Consider the following 19,057-nt stretch of genomic DNA (forward strand, 5'->3'; position numbering starts at 1 on the left):
ATGATTTAGTTACGCACGATATGTAGTACGTTCGCGTCTTTTACTTTCATCGAATTCACTCCATGAATCACAAATTTCCTCTCGCACAGGCGACAGTCTTCAACAACGTACGACGAATTTATCAATTATTAGGAAATAATCGAAGACGAATCAACGACCGATTATGGTCGGTTCGTCAGCCATCGCAATTTCTTCCGTCGGTGCCTTGTCCCTCTTTCGCTTCCTGGAGAACACCATAAAGGCACAACCCGCGAACAGGTTGCAGAGAAATACTATCCAGGCCAGAATCAGAGAAAAGTCGTACCTCGTGGTTGCATCCTTTGGAAATGTCGTGTGTACATGTTTTCTTTCGAAATCGATCGAGGACAGAAGCACTTGTATCACCACCATGTTACAAGCGGCTGAAACGAGATAAAAACGATGATTGGATCGTTAAAACGTCGTAAGTTAAGGATAATAAAACACACAGCTTTGTGATCTATTATACGTAGAGCTACTAAAAATTAAACGCTAGATCGGAAGTTTACGAGATCTTCGCGTTAATAGAACGAAACATAGAGCGAGAGATAGAACAAAAAATGCAGTGATTCAATAAACCAATAATAAATCTGTATCCATGACAGTCACTAAATTAAACTAGTAATTGTGTTAATTACCACTAATGAAATGTATTCCACCAGCCAATCGTTTGAACATATATCGTGGATTACGAAACGTGTAGATCGAGAAAGAAAAGCCCATTATCATCACGAATAGGCTGATTATCGCGAACGATGCCTGTGTCCTCGAATAATCTGCAAGTGATAAATTGAGAGTAATTCAAGTGTGGTGATGCTTTCATAAATTTCTTTTATAATTAATAGTATCGTCTATCTTTCAATTACGTCAAGCACATGTAGGTTTCATTTTGTATAAGGTCCACAATGATAATGCATTTTTTAAACAAATGTCTCCGTGTATTTCGAGCAAGCGTATTTCAAGTGGATGATTCTTCGAAAAAGAATTTAAAAAAAGAGAGAACAGTACGCTGGTAATTTAGTTTCACTTACTGACTACAGTGTTTAATCCTGGGTTCAACTTGAACTGCTTCTCGGTTGGGAACATGTCCTGATTCTTGCACTCCTCTGAAAGAAAAAAGATGAAAATGTTGGATATTAAATTAAAAGTTAAACTACCGCTTGATTAATGTAGACTTCGGCCCGTTGTTTGCAAGCGTGATGCACGAATCAGTTTGCGTTAAATCCCTGGTTTACAGTAATCACCCTATCCATCTTCATTTCTCTCCCAGCTTCCATTTACTATTTTCTCGTCCTGGTTATCTTTCTTTGCCTGGAACGCCTCGTTCGTGTCTCGCGTCATGGTGAGTTATTTTTACGCGCAGCCTTTAAACGGAACTGGAGAGACAATGAGACCGTGATCAATATTTATACCACATGATATTTAATCCTTCGATTACGCGAGCTACGGTCGACGAAACGTGAATCCATCACACCTTAACGAATATAATTAGGAATTTCCGCGTAAAGATTTACGAATTACATAAACGATTTAACGATAAAAATTCAGTGAACACGTGTCGTCTAAAAATATGGGAAGTGTCGTTTCGTGTTAGTACAAGGATAAATTCTGAAAACAGGTTAGAGATGAAGATACGATGAGAGCAATGATCGACCCTTGGACAATTTATGATGATATTACGGTTATCTAACTCAGTTCTGGCATATGCATGATGAAGCACAGGTGTGGAACAGTAGACGTGACGTATGACAAGTCAGTGTACAGCTACAGATGCGGATTCTGACATAGCCATAATTAACTACAAGGAGTGAAATTAACTGCTTTGGTTAGAGAATTACTCCTCTTTCTTTTTTAGGTCTCTAATTGCTTCGAATCTGCGATATTGTAACGACAAATTCGAAGAGAGAAGAGCAAAAATTCTATCCACGATATTTGATTTAAATCGGCGTATTTTAAAACCATTACGATAATAAGAGGAGTTGCTGCAATTGTGAAAGAAAAGAGAAATCTGTACTCGTAGATTTTTATTTAAAGTTTATCAGGCTAGTGCATCAAAGTGTGAGCAAACGTATAAATTAAGTACCAAGAGAGGTTTATAATCGAGCTTGGTTTATTGAGGTATGGTAAATCTCCGGATGACATAGTGGATGAATATCCGCCTTCTTTAAGCAGAAGTGTGATAAATCAAAGTCTGTTGGGCAACGGTGCGTATTGGTTTAACGTGGTGTAAATGATGGAAACTGTAGGCGAAAGAGAGTAACTCTGATCGTTCAACGTTGAAAGAACGTATGTATGCGTATACTTTGTTGAAAATGAATTATCAATGTTGCAGAAGGTCGTTTGCCTAACATAGTGTTACAACTAATGCAATTTTATTCTACTGTTTCTATTTAAAACACGGGAAACTAACGAGCGAGGTTTCAGAATGCATTTATTCTTTATGTATATCGATTATCGAACCCGCCTTTTTTGAAACGACGCCATCGTCATTCGGACAGCCAACATATCGTGGCACGTCTCTTATCCCTCGTTCCACAGGTGTGGAATTCTTTGCCATTAATTTGATGAAGATGTAAAATTTCTCAGTGGTCGTTTCCAACGGAGTGTATTGTCGTTTCTGTCACGAGCTCGCCCGAATCTAAATTACGTATAGCTGGTTTAATTATTGGGAAGGCACGACAAAAGTTGTTTGAGCCAACTACAAAGAGAATAACTTGGCTGTATTGGGTTTACTTCTTTTTACCGTGACTTTGATCAAAGTTAAACTTCATAAACGTAAATCAGTTACAAGGCTCTGTTTCTCCAGTAAATTTCGAATCATTAAACTCACTTTAGGTGACCGATAAAATATGGCTATCCGATTGAACAGCAGTTTCGTTTTATTAAGTTTTCCACGTTTCACAGCAGACCGAACTTTCCAATATTACATGAAAATAATATAAAAATGAAACGGGTCGTCCTTTCAAATTTCAACGTTGTGTCGAGAAAATACGGGGCAGGAGGATAATATTCGATAACATTTTTTAAACATTCCATACACTTACTGTAGGGGATCATTTCGGTGGAGTTTTCTGACTGTGGCATGGTCCCTTCCACACAACCTCTCCAGAGACCCATATGCTTGTAGATTAATCGTCTACCTTTGCTTGGATCCCCAAGGGGTAAACCTCCTTCATTCGGTGCTTCGACTATGAACCAGTGATCGGTTCCAATGGCAATCGACCATATGCACACTGACAGGCCAACGAGAACAGTACAACCAAGAAGAATTCGCCTCTCGAAGATTACCTGTACAACAAAACGCACACGAAATATCTAGAGATTTCATCTCGGTCCCGTTTCCTTAATTTGTAAAAATAAACACTTATAAATATATACAAATATCTAATTATAATATTTTATTTTCATTCAAAATTTTGTTACTTTCGCACAGAGAAATTAGGGAACCGTTCTGTTAGAATCTTTTATCGCACATGCAGTGAACCGGAAGTTGAAATGAAACGGTTAATTATAAAATGAGACGAGACAGAAATAAAAGCAAAAACGTATGATATTGTACCTGATTGTATAACGCTTTCATTCGACTCGCCATTTTGTTCAATCCTTTGAATACCTGAAGTTCCTATTTGGCAGACGTAACGGTCTACTTCTCCTTTGTGATCCGACTTAATCACTTTGCTTAGTGCGCTACCATATTGCATTCATTATATATTCAGAGCTGACGTTTTCAGATGGCACAGAAAAATTCTGATAAAACTAATATCTAATTATGTACTTGTCAGTTTTCCGAATATTCTTAATATTTACTGAATCTGTTTTCTTACAAAGAAATTGTCGATATTTCATTAGACGTGAAATTTACAATGACATTTGTATTAAATCTTTAGAAATTCATTTACATAGTTGTTCTGATTGGTTCGAGATTTACTTTTACAGGAATCAATGAGAAGCTTCCTGAAAGGTTTCAACTTCTTTGCTTTCCTTCTCTTTAATTCTCGAACATCTTCGTTATTTCTTTCAGGCATTCATTTCGATTATTTGTGTCACTTTTCCCAGTAATATTCCACTCAGTAGCTTCCATTTCGTTTCTTCTGTTCTGTATTTCGACGATTATAATTTTAATTCTTTAGAACTCTTCGGAAAGAAAGTTTCTTCTTACGATCACTTTGAATTCACGTAGTTTCACAGTTTCGTGAAATGTTGTTTGACAAGACCTGCAAAAGTAGAGAAAAGAAAAATTCATGATAGAGAAGCTGCGTAGACAATCGATACGATAACAAAGAACATTCGAGTACTTTGACAGTCAATTCCAATCACGTATCCATCTTTTCACAAATCACTTACAATTATTTGGCACGAATTTGAAATTTCCACGGATACTTGACTCTCTTCGTCGCGATTAGTATACCGTTATTCTGTACACTAATATGGTTATTAACTTTGTAAACTGATCAAACATGCCTTAACATAATATGTACATTACACGTTTATCCAAACACGAAATGAACAAACACAATGGAAATTAGAAGGACGAATTTTAGATTCATTAACTTGGTAACAAATTTGTATTGTACAACGTAGCTTGTATTCATCTTTTTTATCTGATGCTTTTAAGATTATTTAACTTACGTTGTATAGTAATATTTTAGTGTTGAGTTGAGCGAAGTTGAGTAGCTCGGACGCCAGTATAATTTTAAAATTCCTTGGCTTTAAGTGTCTTTAGGGTTTATGGCTGAGAGTTGGGTGTAGTCAGGAATAATGAGCTACTGTCATGTCTTCCATCTTAATTATTTACCCGTTTTATTGCCGCAAACTTTGATATGTGAACCATTCAGGGACCAGACTGCATAATAATTGAATGGAACTCCTTACAATTAAATTAATGATATCAACTTTGTAATATTCTGATATACAGTGAAATAAAACGCAGTATCTCCTATGCAGACAAAGAAACTACGAGTTTGTGGTTTGAAAAACGATAATGCAAAAACACGAAGAAACATATATAAGTAAATTATACTACTACGTGCCTGAAATAATTTGGCAAGAGCTGGACTTTCTGCCGAAACGTATCAATTTCATTCTATTCGCCTTTACTACAAGGTTACAGCACGTCAACTCCTTGAAGCAGCCAAATTAAATAATGCACCATGCCAAGTGTAGAATTTTGTTGTCATGTTCTCAGAGAACACGGGATTAGGAAGAAAAAACGTGAAATGTGAACAATCATCCTAGACAACGTGTATAGTCACGTGTGAATTTATTTGTTTTGTCAACGAAATCCACAATTTTGTATCGTGCCTGTTCCAACAAACTAACTTCGTTAATCTAACCAATCATTTGTTAGCTCTCGCGCCGCTATTATGATTGAACGTAAAGTAACCGAGCAGTTATTAATGACTGTATTAATCATAATCCAAACATTTTTAATCATAATCTTTTCCCAATCGTAATCCGATGCGCCAGTCTAAATGTAAATAAACTAGAACAGGATTAATCGGACATGATGAATGTACGTAATTCCTCCATCTGTTCGGCTTATAATTTTTCAAAATTGTTGTGAAATAGGAGACATCGATCCTCGAGTGCAATCATTTTGCCCTTTTATACTTCATCGGCGCGGACAACGACGTTGACAATGCGAAAATTTTTTCTTGTATCTTTTTCACCGATATGAAATGGAAAATGTGAGAAGGCTATTACGAAAATAAATTTACAAACACGTGCTTATAGATCTGAAAGGTCTAGAGCGAGATACTAGCTACTACGTCAGTGACTGGCGCAGATGCTAATGATTTTGTCACGATCATTGAACCATCTTCATCCAGGAATCTTAATTCAGAGATCTAGAAAACACTGTCTAGAGAAAATCCTTCGAATTCGTCAGATGCGCGAGAGATGAAAGTTATCGACGTGATGTTTGAATAATTCGATATAGAACGAAAATAGAAAAGAGGCGGTCCTAACTAGAAATCGTGAATAGAATTTACAGATTATAAAGTAGACAATTTATGGATTTCTTTTTATATTTTTCTGGTTAATCGGCCTATATTCGTTGAGCGTGAATCGTACAAAGAGAAAATAGACACGACGAACGCAGGTATAATACAGGAGTTGAGAAACTAGGTATGAGTCGCATGAGTTGTTTACCAGAAACGGAACATTTTGGCAAGACAACATCGACTGGCAGGCATCGGTAAATCGAAGATTTACTCTATATCGTTTCGTACTCTTCGATGAAATCTACGCTTCAATGAGACTATTTACTAATTAAAGTTTCCCGAACAATTAATTCGTAGCACTTTTGGCATAGAGTACGCAGAGTAAACAATCCAGGATAGGAATATGTAAACACAAACAAAGTGCGTATTGCGTTACTGGCACGTGGCGACTGTTTCTCCTGCAGAGTGTTGGCCCGCATCGTACAAGAATAAGTAAATATTGGTAATATCCATTCTAGGAATCTTTGGTAATGAATGTTATTATTAAATATATAGAAATGTAAATATTGATTATACGAAGCAACATATTGTTAATAGTGATTGATATCTGTAGGAAAATTGGTTTACATCTGTTATCCGAACTTCTTCCAATTATTATACACGCGGTATAGAATCCTTTTGCTGTTAATTAAAATTTTAATTATGTTTGTTCCACAGTCTGACTCGTCCGATACAAAATACATCCATTTTGCTGAAATTGGTCGTATTTCAATAAAAGGCGGTTTAACGCGAACCCCTTCTGCGCGCAAAGGGGCAAAAATTTAATCGATGTCAAGAATGCGCGGGTAGGTTTCATATACCACATTAATGGTAAGGTAAAATGGAACAAAAATGTTTCTTTTTATAGAAATCGTAAATTAAATGTTACTCAACTACTAGGAAAATTCTACTTGTATGCCGAAAGCAATATTTCAACAACAGTGTTTAGAAAACTGGGACTTTGTTGTAATTAATATTAAGATTAAATTCGCACGAGATCATAGAGAAAAAGGCTACTGAGAAATCCATTTAAAAAAAGATAATAAACGCGCAAACATATTTTAGTAATGAATTATTATTCTCGATGAATGCTACAACTGTCATATCGTGTTTCAGTTTTATATCAAGCGATCAAACGATCAGAATATCACGCGAAAGAAACTACCACTGGCAATCGAACGATCGCCAAAAGTATCTTAAAGCCTACGATTTGTCGATGGATGTGTTTATCATAGCACACATGCAGACACGAATTTATGAGACTCGCAAATCGTGAAAAACGATCTTCGTGATCTATCTGTAGACATAAATTATCATGTACAGTCACGTACTACAAAGTAATCATATCAATATACCAATATCCCCTGTTGTTTAAAAATGTTGTAGGAAGTTTTTCCTAAAACCTCTCTTACAAAATGAACCAAGCGGAGGAAAGAAAAAACAGGCTGTTTTGCTGATTTTGTATCGTATAGCGTGTTTAACTTGTGACATATGAAACTACAGAACCGCATATTTTTTTCTTTTTCATCTCTGATCAGAGAATAAACTTTGCAGAATTATTTCAGATCTTTTTAAAACCTAGAACACGTTCGTATCCTATGTTTCCCAGAAATTGAATTTTTTTTTTTTTGAGAGAAGCTATTTGACGTAATTTTATTTCCCGGGCAAAGTATTTCAATAACATCAAAACATTCCTTTGTGCTTTCAGGGCGGGTGTTTCATAAAAATGATAAATAATTTTATTAATAATGGCATTGCGGCAAATCGTACAGGTATAATATAGCGAAGACAGGGTCATAGGAGGTTCCATCGAGCTGAGGAATTACCGGCATTTGGCCTAGTTTTTACGAAACACGTTCCCTTTTTCACTTTCATGGCGCATTAATGAACTTCGTTTTTTGCCTCCACGTGAAAAAAATTCCGTTACGCGAACGTTGCTAATAATTTGATTTTCCCGCACACTTTTAGAACGAATTAACCTTATTTCCATTGGGCAGCGTTGTTTTCACTCGTGAAACAAGAAGCTGTGTTTTCGGTACAAAATTAGAATCTCTGTTCCGTTCATTAATTTTGCAACGGAGGAAAAGATTGTAGCTTGACTGACATTCGCTAGGAGAAGCTACCAGGAAATTAAAGTTATAATTTTCGCGATATTCCCAAAAAATTATATTTCGAAGCTGTTCATAAATTTATTCGAATATACGATGAACGTTAATTATAATGTTGGAAACGTGTAACGAAGCGTAAGCTAACAGGATTTCGAGCGAAGTTCTTTTTTAACTTCCGGATTCTATGGAACGCGCGGTGGCTTAAACTTCTGGTCGGTAATTTATACAGTATTAACAAGAAATTAATTAGTGAAATAATTAGACTTGGCATTATTCGTCAAAATTTGTCGCCAACAATTTCTAACATGTATAAATAGCACGATTACATAATTTTCCTAATGCATATTTCAAGGCACCTAATGAAATATTACGAATATTTCTGGAAATGAAAAAATAAATACGCACGTAAAAGTATAATCATATTTACAAGTCCATTGGGTAACGACGAAGAAGATCGGCATTTAATTTTCATTCCAGATTCGAACTAAAGTAATAGTGATTTAAATTCTTGTTATTAGAGTTAAGAATAGGGTAATGGCATTATTTACTTATGGATCTTATAGACTTATATATTACATACGTGCTTAATTTTGTTATGCACTTTGTCCTAGTTTAGTGACAATATGCACTACTACTTAACTTTCAAGTTGATCGTATAATTTTTAGTTGTGAAATAAGTGGCAAGTGGCAAAACTTTAAACTGTTGGCGGTGTGCACTATTAAATCACACAAGTTAAGTAGGTTTCAGTGGCAATTTGTTCAAACAACTTCGTTGACTTATTTTGTAATATTACAATGATACGAATTTTACTAACATCCTCAGTATGCCAGTTTCATCGTTTGGTCCTCTCACAACATCGCTGACCCTTTTACATCACCAGAGAAAATGTATCACAAATTGAATTTTATCCTAACTCCTTGAATAAACGTTCAAAGTTTGGCATGAATTACGATAAAACTCTATTTGTCCAAGTCCATTGAAATGATTCCCAATAGGAATTTACCGATCTCTACAGTATCTATATTTTTTGGTACAAATGATGGGAATCCGCACTCTTGATAATCGAATTCATTCAATCGAACGATAATGAAAATTTCGGTCAAGTAAATGAGATAACTCGTCCAAAGCATTCAGTGGGCTATGTTAGGAATCTTTCATACCAGATATAGAGACGACGCTGGAAAAAAAATCCCATTATAAACTATAAACTAAAGTTGGCATAAATTCATAATCGTCGTGAAATTTACGAACGATGTTGCTGTCCAAGTGAAAAAGTTCCTTGCGCAGAGGCAAACGGTACGAAATTAAAAAACGGTCGGTGCCGACAGAGTCCAACCTAAGATTACAGAGTGCACGTGGCTGAACCATTTCATCTCAAAGTGTTAACGATACATAAAAGTCAAGCGTTCGATGTTATCGATGTTCATCGTTTTTCATTGCGACGATGACGTCAATGCACTCGCTATTGTTTTATTCGTTTACAAGCGCAGAACCGCAGAGCACGACGCTGCACACCGGTTTATTTAACCGCAGCTGCAGCTGCGCATACTGCGCATGGAGTTATAAATGCTGACAAAGCGAACCGTGCAACGATCTGTCAGACTGTAGACACGACACCCACAGTGGCTATTTTTGAATATCTCCGCCTTTTTTCCGCCCTACGCCGTTCTTTTCTAACATTTATCCGCCTTTTAATGGTCCGAAATGTATGGATCACCTGTTCATTCGCTGGAACGGACCAAATACTCTCCAAATCGATGTAGAACTTCTTAACACTACAATTACCAGCCTCATTAAAATGACTAATTCGCAATCTTTCATAGATGTTTTGAAAATTTGAATGTTTCTTCTGTTTTTTATTAAGTGCACTGCCATAAATTTCTACAAGTTCAAAAAGAAATTCGATTGCTCCGAGTCTGTTATCTAATCTACTGCAAAGTACCTTAAAAGTGAGTGATAAAACTGTCACGAATAGTCTTTACAGCTGTCTGATTTTTTATCTCGACCTGTCGAGTTTCTCTCTTCAACTTTTTCTGCTTCAATAGTACATAAAACATAGATGTACGTAAACATATGTAAATCTGTTTCCCGTCGGTACGTATTCGAGTTTCCGAGGAAATATTAGATAAATAAAAGGAGGTGGAGGAAATCTATTTCTTCAAGCCTGTACCTTGAACAACGAGAATAATAAAATTTGCACAACAATGACTATAAGAATCGACGTAAAAAATATTTGGCCCACATTCAGAGTCTATTGTTACAGTTGTGAAATCTTTCTCAAACAAGCTTCTTAATGTCGTGCTGTAAAGATGACTTTTACAATCACGTTGTTCGCCAAATTGTTAAAAACGAACAATTTTACGACTCCGTTATGTTGAAGAAAAGTAAATACTTTTCAATAAGTTATAGAAGGGAGAAATAAGGAAGTGAAACGGTCGATTATTCCGCCGTTTAAAAGCAGCAATTTCTTTTTCATCTTCGTTTCAAAAGTGGAAAACTAAAAAGATAAAAAGAAGCTACCGGACAGGACAGCTTTTGCTAAAGGAGCAAAATAAAAATGATGAAACGAATGCCACTGAGACAATGACGTTCCGAACGAAATGTTCGTCGATTTATCGTCATCGTAGCGTCCTCGTCTCCTTTTTTTCCTCTTTTCTTCCTTTTTCTCTCTCTCTCTCTCTCTCCGTCTCATCCACTACATCGATGATTGATCGTTGTGGATGGCAGAGGAGTTTATGGGACTTACCGTCGAATATAACGGCGAAACACGAAGTTACAGCGTTCCTAAATTTCCGTCGATGCTATTCTCGCCCTGAACCGTCGAAGACAAGCGGAAATACACGGACGTCTGCTTAGAATAGAATCAGAGCCAAAGATCTGAGGGGTTTGTTTGCTCATGAGCAAATTCAAATCAACGAACACGATGACTACCTGACAGGAACGTCATTGTTGCTCTCTAAATGCACCGTACTTATCGATCGATCTAAGCGTCCGCGTCAATTTATTATTGGCCTACATTCTCGATTCATTGTAATAGAAAACTCAACACCCGCCAGAGTAGTCAGCAATCATTCGTGCTTCAATGCGGTTTCAAGCGGATCAACCGATAGAAAAGCGACACAAGGATAACAGAAACGAAAGATACCGGGAGACTTATTCAGCTTTTAGAAAGTGCGAAGTCTTGTAAATAGGAAAATGTATAATTTCGGTATTAATAACAGCGATGGTTTAATATCAATAATAATACATTTGTCATTCTTTGGTACTCTTTTGGATCTTCCAATGTTGATAAATTAATCGAAGAACGCGCAAAAACTATGATATTTTATTCTCAAGAAATAAAGTAAATCAAAATGGTAAACATGTAAGGAAATTGCAAGGAGATTTTTCAGTAAAGTTGGTTTCGAAACTTCGGCAAAAATATTGATACGTGCATTTATATGCATATAAGCAACGGAATTTTTCTCCGAGTTCTAAGAATTTTTCAAAGTACATGAAATACAATTTCGTTCGGTATATCGGTTTATACAAGGTAGTTGATCTGACAGGAAAGTTGCTTTCCACGTTATGACATCATTTTAGTCAACTTCATACACTTCGAAGGAAAATAAATACGGGAATAACATACAAGCTAAGAAGCACGATTGTTGACAAGAAGTAAAATTAGCAAGAAGAATAATAATCTTACGCCGGAGGCGTCACGATGAACTTCAAAACTTTCTACGTTATAATTATAAATCGAAGTTTCGTAATTATCCTCATCGTGCCCGTTCAATATTTACTCCTTTTGGACATGTAGAGATTTTATCAGTAATTACGTTGATGTCTAATCGTTGGAAATTTCAGCGAATCAAGGATAATACTCAATTGCGTATTTACACATGTCAGCAAGCTGCCAACTCCCTTGGTGGAATCCCTCGCGGATCGCTAAATGCGATTAACACTAATTACTAACGCATCGCGTGCTGCGCGAGACACGGTGTTGGGAACACGTCGGAAATTACCAAATATATTAATTACAGTTTCCCGAAATACTAAACATGTTAGGTAATTCTGATTAATTAACCGAAACCGACAGAAGCTTTCGATTAATTTCACAGATAAACACCGATACCGTCTAGGGTATGAGATCTAAGAACTCCGACCGAGCGTTTGAAATAAAACTCCTGAAACGAATCGATCAATTTGCGCGTGACAGGTATCTCTCACATATCTGACAAATCGATCCACGTAACTCCACGGTAAATTGAGAAGACAGGGTAACGTTAATAGGCGATTGACACCGAGTAGAACGTCGACACGTGTCAGTGCAGATCGCGTGCGTATACTCAGCCCAACCCGACGCGACGCGACGAACGAGCCTCGAACTCGGAACGATCGGCCAGCCAGTCTTCGCCAGAAATAGGTCCCTGGCAGTAGTTATATTTTTAAATAATTTCTCGACGACCTACGACAATTGCGTGGCACGCAGCACGTTTTTGTTGATTAAACTCGCGGCTCTTATCACTCGCGATCTTTCTTTAAGTAACACCGACGATAAAATAATTTCGTTATTATCCAGAATATATATACTATAGACTGGAAGTATTTTTGCCAACTTTTCATCCTTCTGCGGCTTCTTAATAACACGCTCGCACTGCATAGCTTCGGAAAAATGGAAATTTTTATACGGCCAACCGGAATTAAACTGGACTGAAAAAGGAACGAAGTTACTTTTCACGACGGGCTTTTGTCGCTTTATTCTGTCTCGTTTCTATGAAATAACAACTTTTTTCGAATAATATATTTCTCAGCGATGGAATCCGATTGCTACGAAATAAATCCCACGCGTAGAATTTCAAAGCTTTTAAAATTTCCATACAGCTTTGAATCATTTGAAACACGGACGAAGTACAAACATACTCCGGTTGTCTAAAGTCTAAATGTTTCTCATTTCCACGCGCAAACTGTTGCAGTCGTATATTATCTATGAGAAAGAAAAACGGTCACATGTCGGTCGATAAATACGAACGGAAAGAATCCACAGTTCAAAGCCAATTCGCTTCTTCTATGTATCACTATGTATAGTTCCAACTTCCTCTGTTGCTATTTTTCGTTTCTTTCGTCGATTCGGTTCATTGTATCGAATTAATTTGTAATTCCAGTAACATTGACCAGACTCCTTACAATCTGTTCTCTCCTTTTGTTTTTCAAACTGCTGTGTTTTAAAGGCTGATGTATGCAGTCCGTCTGTTTTGGTTGGACGGTATAAATACAATGGTCAAAAGCTGGGGAGCTATCTTCGAGTAAACACAGACGTTTCCCGACTTCGCTGGTTGGCACGAGAATACGTGAGAAAATTCAGAGTAGCGGTATCTTGAGATGACCGTAAGGATTTACAACGTGATTAGGGTAAGAAACGAGGATTTCCATCAAAGGAAAGACTGGATCCTTTTTATTCAAATGGCCATGTAACGAAGATAAGAGGAGTTTTCCCGGGGATAAGAGCACGCTCGGCAATTTTCTTAATTGCTGTTTGCTAACTATGCGGAACCACAATCGTGTCGAATAGAAAAATTGCCGGCGGTAATATATTTTATATGTTCCGCCTCTTGAGAAGAGATGGTATTGAAAATCGCCAACCGCGCTAATAAATGAACATATGAATAGGATAATGGCATGACAGAGGTAAAGCTAATAGAGAGGACGGTAATTCCGTTAACGCGAACGATATTATCAGGCAGGGATTAAACATGCAGAAGGATTGTTAACGGTGGTCTTAATACGCTCTTTTGCTACTTGGTCATTTAGACCTCCTTCTGTCTCGCGCTTTAATGTGCTTATGTAACAGCTTCATAATATAGAACAGAAAAGAAGAAATGTTAGTCACGTAGTATTATGATTAGCTTGGGATATTTTTAAAAAATTTAGCAGACCAGTAGCATATGGAAGCGTGGTATTTTTCACGGATATGAAAATGATAGATAGGCATACTATCTTTGTCAAGCTTTGCTAACTGTGTTAAATAACTAATCCAAAATTTCTACACGGCGTTATACCGTAACATATCTTCCGATAAAATTAATAAATCAGTATAATTTGGCAAGTACATCAGAGATGTTAGCTGACAGTAGCGAAATATCGGTACAGAAAGAAACACGAGATAACTTCAGCAGGATTTGCAAACATCGTAAGACGTGTGCGCATTCATCCGATCTTTAAAAATGAAAACAGCTTGGAATTTTTACATCGCAGTTAATAATTCGAGAAACGATAACAAATTACATCATTATTGACCGAGAGCGGTTTCTTCGCTTACGAAAACTTTTCACCGAAATATCAATATCAATTTCATCGAAATAAGATCATCCATCTTTACTTTCGAGGATATTGACAATGTTTCTCTGTGATTTATGATAACCATAAATAAATTACTAATAACGTGCGTAAAGTTCAAACGGGTAAAATACGTGAAAATTTTGGGCATGAACGGGCGTGTTCAAAGGAACATACCGTCTGCCAAAATTCGCTACGAACCGGTGACAAAAATATTCCTAAACAAATGATTCATAAAGATAATCACATTTATCATTTGATAACGTTTAGTAATGGTTCTGATCTAAAATCGGACTAGAGGCTCTGTTACCGAACCAAATAAAGCGTTACGCCTCGTCGCCGAATATTGCAAGCGCAGAAGAAATAATTGATGCTGTTGAAGCGCAGCCAATTTTCACAGGACTCTCTGTACACTCATATATTCGTTAACTTGACGATAACAAATACGATACACTCTCTTGGGTGAAATTGATAAACATATCCTCATTATCACTCATTATTAATTAAAACCGGAGAAAAATTTCAAAGCATTTTCCCAATTTCAATTGTGCTGAATCTTCCACTACTTTTGTTATAGATTCAAAATTTATATTATACCTATCGATAGTGATTTTTCTATTTTATTTATATTTCGCCACTTTTGTTAACCGCTTGTTCAAGTGATATTCGAAGTAACGTAACGAAAAAGTAAAACCTTTACGAATCCTTCGGATGGTGGATAAGCAACGAAGCTCACTTGTGCTTTCAACCGTAACACCTAAACTGCGAATATTTCCACATAGAACGTCTAGTAGCTGTAACTGATTTATCGCCAGTTTTCATCTTCGCGTGTGAACATAAACCGTCGAACAAAAGACATTCGGTGACCCGTGACAAATCCTTGCTATAAGCAGTAAAAACCATCTTACTATCGTTGCCTGCAAAAGAATCTCGCAACAGACGTAAAGATTTGTATAGATTTGTAAAAGTTGTAAAGATTTTTATATGACACAGAGAAGAAATAAATCTTTGTGCTTCAGGGAATACGACAGAAAGTAAGGCGGGTAACAAAAACGTTAATGACGTTCTGTGTTGTAAAAGTAAAATGGGATTTTAGTAATGTAAAAAATAGTAGCCTGAATGTTGTTACTGTGAATGGCATTAACTGTAGGGCACGATTACTGTTTAAAACTGATTATAACTTCTGCCGTCTTCTTGAACTGTTTGAAGAACGGAGGACAAAGAGTAAAGAGAACACGCTTAATACTATACATATTTACGTATAATTACGATCGAAGCGATACAGTGAAAATAGTATAAATCGATTAAACGTAAAAGAAAAATAAGTAGAAAATGTGTTGTCTTCCACGTTTAAAAAGTTTTACGATCGTTTTGTAAAGAAATTTGATCTTTGATCTAGAAATGTAAATTATTTTAGATTTCAATAATACACGTGCCCGGAAAAGAAATTAAATTGACACCTGACATATAAAATTACTGTTCCTCTAACACGTTATGATTTTAAACGTGCTAAAAGCTTCTACTGTTGGCCGTGATCAAAGGAAAATCAAGAGAAATGCAATATCGAATAACGCAATCGCTTCATACTAATTGCCATTAGCCTACTGATTGGTAAACAAAGTTACGAGCAATTTCCACCTAGTATTAGGACGCGAGAATCAGCATTTCCTGCATTAATCCTCAAATCCTCGACGAGGATGCCGTTATAAAGATTTCGTTGCGCCAGAGCAGAAGTTAATTAGGGTGGCGTATAGAATGAAAAGTTCAAGGTGCATTACAAAGCCTGTTGTCAGGAAAGTCATCGACGTTAGTACTACGCGTTTCAATGGCACTTTATTTGTTCGAGAAATTCATACGAGTCCTGGCCGAGTGAATAAAAGCGTGTCAATACCGTTCCACGATGATTATTATCGATCTCAACCACTGTGAGAAGAATTTATGTGTTATACATATACCGTGATTATTATCGTATTACTTTTTAATGGCTTCACCGCGGGAATAGAATCTATGTCTCGTATTTACAAAAGTGGGAAGAAGCCTGATATTCAACTACCATACAGTATCGCGATATACATCTGGATCCATTCATAAATTATACACATAGAAATAAATATGATCTTTCTTCTTTTTAAATTACAGCAAATCGTTCCATAGATTTTAAGTAAAGTAAATAATTTGTAAAATGCAAATAAAACGAGATACAGCGACTCTCCGAAGCCAAATCTCTAGTTTTGATTTCAACAGGGAAAAGTTCCTGCTATTGTGGTTCAGTGTATGGATCGAAGTAGGGGTTCGCAAGATGCATAAAGGAAATTTAGCCAGAGGGTGGAAGCGGAGGGCAGTCGAATATCGAACCCATACTCCACAGCTACGTTAGGGTGAAAATTCCAAACTCAACCCGCAGTCAATTTGCAAGTTACGAAAGCTAGTCGTAACATGCGAAACTGCCGTTTATCACATGATAAGAAGTAAAAAGTTTCGTGGAAAGATTACGAGCGTGATTATCGAAACTCAAACGATTGGAATATCGTTGTTTGCAATATCGAGAGAATAGTTTGCATTCTAAGTACATATAAACTTCTTTATGTATATCCAATGTTCCAATCGATGCTCCCTGGTCGTGAATTACTTAAAGGCGTAGCTGAACAATAACAACATAAACAGAAACAATGTATCCGCAAAATTTCGTCGAATTTTAAGAATCGCGATGTGAAACCAAGTTGTAAATAGAACGAGAAGGCATCCACCTCGCAAAGATCGACGACGTTAACCCTCGCAAACAAAATATGTACTCTGGAATAATAAAATTCCCGCATGACAAAAAGGTAACATTTTAAGTACTCGACGTTGACAGAGTAATTTTAGGAAGTACCAAAACACTTATTTCGTGACGGCCAACAAAATTTTAATGAAATTTCTGCAAAGCAGACTTCTATTTTTTCATTATGACAGTACCTTTGGACATAAAAAGCTTCTAGTCCAGAAGATACTATTGTATAAGACCTGCTGAGTTACTGACGCTATAAAATTTTTCTTAAACTCAAACCTTCTTTCGTTACTTTAAATTAGTTTAAACATAGCATTATATAATTGAAAGAAAACAATATTCCATAATTCCTTCTACGTTTGATAACAAGCAAATAACAAAAGAAGACTGCGGTTGTTTATGCATTTCAGAGAAATTTAAACTGTATAAAAATATACAGAATATACATGATATAGAGAAGCGTATAAAATATTCAAAATAAAGTACTCGTTACAGCATTAGCATAATAATTATAAAATTATGAATATGCATAAACAACTACAATCCACGTATAAGGACATGTGAAAATGTTTTATAAAAACAATATATAATTACTACTATAAAAACAGTAACGTAGATGGTTTAAAATTACATACTGCATGGTTTAAAACGGGATAAGTACTGTATACTGTAGCAGTGGTGCTGGTATTACGTTTCTGTTGAAATCGTGTTCCAACAAATCTCCTCTCCATGCACGTTTCCGATTAAACAAACCTCGTAACACAAACGATCGACACGTGAACCGACATGAAATTTCGCGGCAGCCACACGTTTAGCCACGGATCGGTGTCCGTGAGGTGGGCAACATCAAAAATAAAGTCAAATCGGCCGCGTCGTAGTTGTCGTGGCGTAAAAAGCGGAGATTACGAGACGCGGAGAACGAAAAAAATCAAGATTCATGCGGCATGGCGTAAGAGAAACAATAAGCGTGGAAGGAAAGCGTGGGTGACTGTTCAACGAGGCGCCTCGTCGACACGTGTCCGTGTACCACGATTCGGACTTCCAGCTCTACTGCCGACTTTACCTCGATCTTTCTTGCGTCTGGCGATGTGTTTCGATGCCCGAGACGACGCAGAATTCCTTCTACTGGCAAGTTATCCGGTTTCGTCTCGTGGAACTCGAACGAGTTCGAAATAAACCGCGAGGGTAAACGTACCACCTACACACGTTGCCGGTTGGCCCGACACTGGTCGTACATCGACTACTTGCTGCGTGGCTTCGCAGCGGTGAGCGGAACTCCCAGTGGGGGTAGCGACAGGAAATGGAACGTGGGGAAACTGACGAACCAAGGGCTAGAAGGGAAAATATGCGACGGAGAGACTCTAGGAAAAGAGAGTGCCATATTCAACCCTCCGTTTGTATAGCGTTCACGGCCGACTGCATTTTCAGATGCATTTATTTGGTTTTCATGGAACTGCAGAATTTATCGTACGTCTAAAATTGCGACCCTTCTCTCTCTCTCTCTCTCTGTCTGCTTCTCTTAAGTAGGTGCGTTTCAGGCCTCGAAAGATCAAAAAGTGCGAAAAACTCGTGCAAACGCTTCATCGTCAGGTTTATCGACGGCGAAATCATAATTGTTCTTTATTTCATATGAGAAAATGTGTTGCATAGGATATTGTTGGTTATTAATAGTATCTAAATGGTTATGGATATTGATTTTGAACGTTTACCTATTTTACACGTAGAGACGTGACTTTATTAGGTGAATATTTGTCGCGTTCGTTATAAGATATATTTTTTGAAATGCCTTTAGTGGTAAGATTATCGATATTTGTTACTTAAATCGTTAGGATTATTCAGTTTCATAGACGAAACTTACAGCAACGTA

General features: G+C 36.9%; 1 protein-coding gene and 1 long non-coding RNA gene across 5 annotated transcripts; one reads left to right on the forward strand and one right to left on the reverse strand.

The window, feature by feature from the left end:
• On the reverse strand, positions 1 to 18,453 carry LOC117241958. Of its 4 annotated transcripts, XM_033508269.1 has the most exons (7): positions 10,855 to 10,981; positions 4,648 to 4,861; positions 3,578 to 4,232; positions 3,063 to 3,306; positions 1,050 to 1,124; positions 657 to 794; positions 151 to 401 (listed from the first exon to the last, which is right to left on the reverse strand). In XM_033508269.1, exons 3-7 carry the CDS (start codon positions 3,608 to 3,610, stop codon positions 151 to 153), a joined length of 741 nt encoding a protein of 246 aa, XP_033364160.1. In that variant the 5' UTR covers positions 3,611 to 4,232; positions 4,648 to 4,861; positions 10,855 to 10,981. The 4 variants fall into 4 exon arrangements, with proteins under 4 accessions (XP_033364179.1, XP_033364160.1, XP_033364170.1 ...); XM_033508288.1 differs by lacking the exons at positions 4,648 to 4,861; positions 10,855 to 10,981 and adding an exon at positions 18,254 to 18,453 and having other exon boundaries at positions 1 to 401; XM_033508279.1 differs by lacking the exons at positions 4,648 to 4,861; positions 10,855 to 10,981 and adding an exon at positions 17,785 to 17,807.
• LOC117241985 lies at positions 837 to 3,360 on the forward strand. The gene is made up of 2 exons (XR_004495153.1): positions 837 to 1,770; positions 1,874 to 3,360. It is a non-coding gene; the product is annotated as an uncharacterized LOC117241985 (long non-coding RNA).
• Positions 18,454 to 19,057: the final 604 nt, after the last annotated feature.

This window comes from Bombus vosnesenskii, unplaced genomic scaffold (genome assembly GCF_011952255.1).
Source record: "Bombus vosnesenskii isolate JDL3184/JDL3185 unplaced genomic scaffold, Bvos_JDL3184-5_v1.1 scf7180000013265, whole genome shotgun sequence".
NCBI classification, from domain to species: Eukaryota; Metazoa; Arthropoda; class Insecta; order Hymenoptera; family Apidae; genus Bombus; species Bombus vosnesenskii.